At 34.4% G+C, this 2485-nt stretch overlaps 1 protein-coding gene across 1 annotated transcript; it reads left to right on the top strand.

Moving 5' to 3' along the window:
* Positions 1–2024, top strand: LOC114165478 (DNA N(6)-methyladenine demethylase ALKBH1C-like). The gene is made up of 4 exons (XM_028050092.2): positions 1–183; positions 394–1038; positions 1151–1495; positions 1688–2024. Exons 1-4 carry the CDS (start codon positions 1–3, stop codon positions 1961–1963), a joined length of 1449 nt encoding a protein of 482 aa, XP_027905893.2. The 3' UTR covers positions 1964–2024.
* The last annotated feature ends 461 nt before the right edge of the window (positions 2025–2485 follow it).

Raw genomic sequence — 2485 nt, 5'->3', positions numbered from 1 at the left:
ATGCTTGTTTCACTCCCCATTTCTCTTAAGTTACTATTTCACTTTCAATCTCCTCAGTCACCAATCTGCAACCGCATCTTTCTCCAAATTCCATTCATGGGTTCCAACAAGATGGGAAAAATTGTGAATTCTACCACCAACTCTTCACCATCTGTTGCAGTCTCTGCTGTCCGCAAAAACCATGTATGATTCAATAGTCTTATGTCATTGTTCAGTGACTTGATGAATGAACCATTATTTTTGTTTCACAAAACAGAAATAATGAACGAAACCTGTACCTTAATTTGGCTTTGTTGGCTTGTAGGATTAAATAAAAATTGTAGTATTAGGCTTTCTCTGCTGCATTTTGCGATTACAGATCTGTTGTTTTTAATTTTCATGATTTGATAGCAGGTTGTGGCTGATCATGACATCGAGAATTGTATCATGTTTGGTAGTATTCCAGTCGTGCTGTCCAAAAAGAAAGCGAAGAAAGCGAAGAAGTTTTCACTTGGAGACAAACACCCTGAGCCAATAATATCTAATTCTAATGAGTCAATTTCCTCATCAAATGCCACCACTACTGCTTCTAAACCTAAAAATTTCAGCAGGAGAACTCGTGTTGATTTAGATTTAGAATCTGCCAACCCCAGTGGAGACAAATTTAGTGTACCAAATTCCAATTTTGAAAATTCTAAGTCACCTCTTAGAAAGAAAGTTGCAGAAAATTGTAACTTGTCAAATCCCCATGATGAATTGCCTCATAGCAATCAATGTTGGTGGAAGAAACCTGATTCTGTCAATAGATCTCATAATAGTGACAACAATTCAAACTATGCTGCAGTTGGTGATTCAAAGTTGGATTCTTCAGTTAACAAGCCAGAGTTCAGACCATTTGACATTTGTCTCCGTGGAATAGGAAATCCTGCTTTAAAAAGATTTACTCTGCATGGAGAAAACAAGGAAAGTAGAATTGAGATGGTTGATGAAAGATCAGAAGGGTATGTGTTGAGGTCTGGGATGGTTCTCTTGAAAAATTTCATAAGCCATGATGGACAGGTACTTCATTTTCACTTGCTTCAGTATTTAGGATACTGTTCTGTAACTCCTTTTAACATGTTGAAATGTTGTTGATGATACCTTATAGTTTAATTTATTGTAACATTTTTAGGTGGAGATAGTGAGAGCTTGTCGTGAACTTGGTCTAGGTTCTGGAGGATTCTATCAACCAGGATATGCAAATGGAGCGAAACTTCGATTAAAAATGATGTGTCTTGGTATGGATTGGGATCCTCAGACATATAAATATGGAACCAAACGTGTATTTGATGGTAGCACCCCACCAAGTATTCCAGATCAATTTAGTGAGCTAGTTGCAACATCAATCAAAGAAGCTCAATCACTGTCTAAAAGGGAATATAGTGTTCGTCATGCGAATGATGTTCTTCCTTCAATGACTCCAGACATCTGCATAGTCAACTTTTATACAAACAATGGAAAACTTGGTCTTCATAAAGTTAGCACCTTCCTACACTACTTTGTTCTGCTTTTTCATTTTGAAATATATTGACTTATTTCTTACCAATCTATTTCTCACCTGTGCTGGTGAAATATAATTTTTTCGAATCTTGTACGACTTTTGGTTGTAAAATATATTATAAAATGGACAAACTCTATGAAGCATCTAACTCAAAACTGTTTGATGTAGGATCGTGATGAAAGTAAAGAAAGTCTGCAGAAAGGGTTGCCTGTTGTGTCTTTCTCTATTGGTGATTCTGCAGATTTTCTTTATGGGGATGAGAGGAATGAAGAGGAGGCAGAATTGGTAACACTAGACTCTGGAGATGTGCTAATATTTGGTGGTGATTCTCGACATGTTTATCATGGTGTGCCATATGTTTATGCAAATTCAGCTCCAAAGGAATTACTCAGAGATTCTGGGCTTTCTCCGGGTCGACTCAATCTTACATTCAGACAATATTAATGCAGTCTAATCTATGTACTTCGAAGAATTACTATTTCTGTTTTTATAGACATGTTTTTCATACTCACTAGTTATCATTGTTCAGGTGAATATCACTTGTTCATAATCATTATATAGAGTTACATCTGAAGTTACCTGGTTGAATTTAGTTGAATAGTTGAAGTTGTGAGCAACAGAATAATTTTAATGTTATGCTTCTTTAATATTATACATGCCCGTGATGTTTTTCTTCCTTGTTCAAGAACTTTGATGAAAATGCTTCTTTAATATTATACATGAAGTTTTTAATATTTTGTGCTTGAACGAAGACTGTAAATAGATATGTCATCTTCTATCTAGACTTGCCCATTTCATTTTGTAAATTAAACTTAACATGAATGTGTAATATTTTTATATAAAAATAAATAACTTTCTTTTGTTATTTAAAAATAAATAACCTTACTTTCGTAAATAAGTAAGGGCAGGTTTTTATTTATTATTTTGTTTTTTTACATATTCTTTTATGAAGCATTCAAATTAGGG

Source organism: Vigna unguiculata, chromosome 10, assembly GCF_037176805.1.
Source record: "Vigna unguiculata cultivar grain cowpea cultivar isolate G323 ecotype 2 chromosome 10, ASM3717680v1, whole genome shotgun sequence".
NCBI classification, from domain to species: Eukaryota; Viridiplantae; Streptophyta; class Magnoliopsida; order Fabales; family Fabaceae; genus Vigna; species Vigna unguiculata.
Note: the sequence above shows the minus strand (reverse complement) of the source record. Positions and strands in the feature narration are given on the sequence as shown.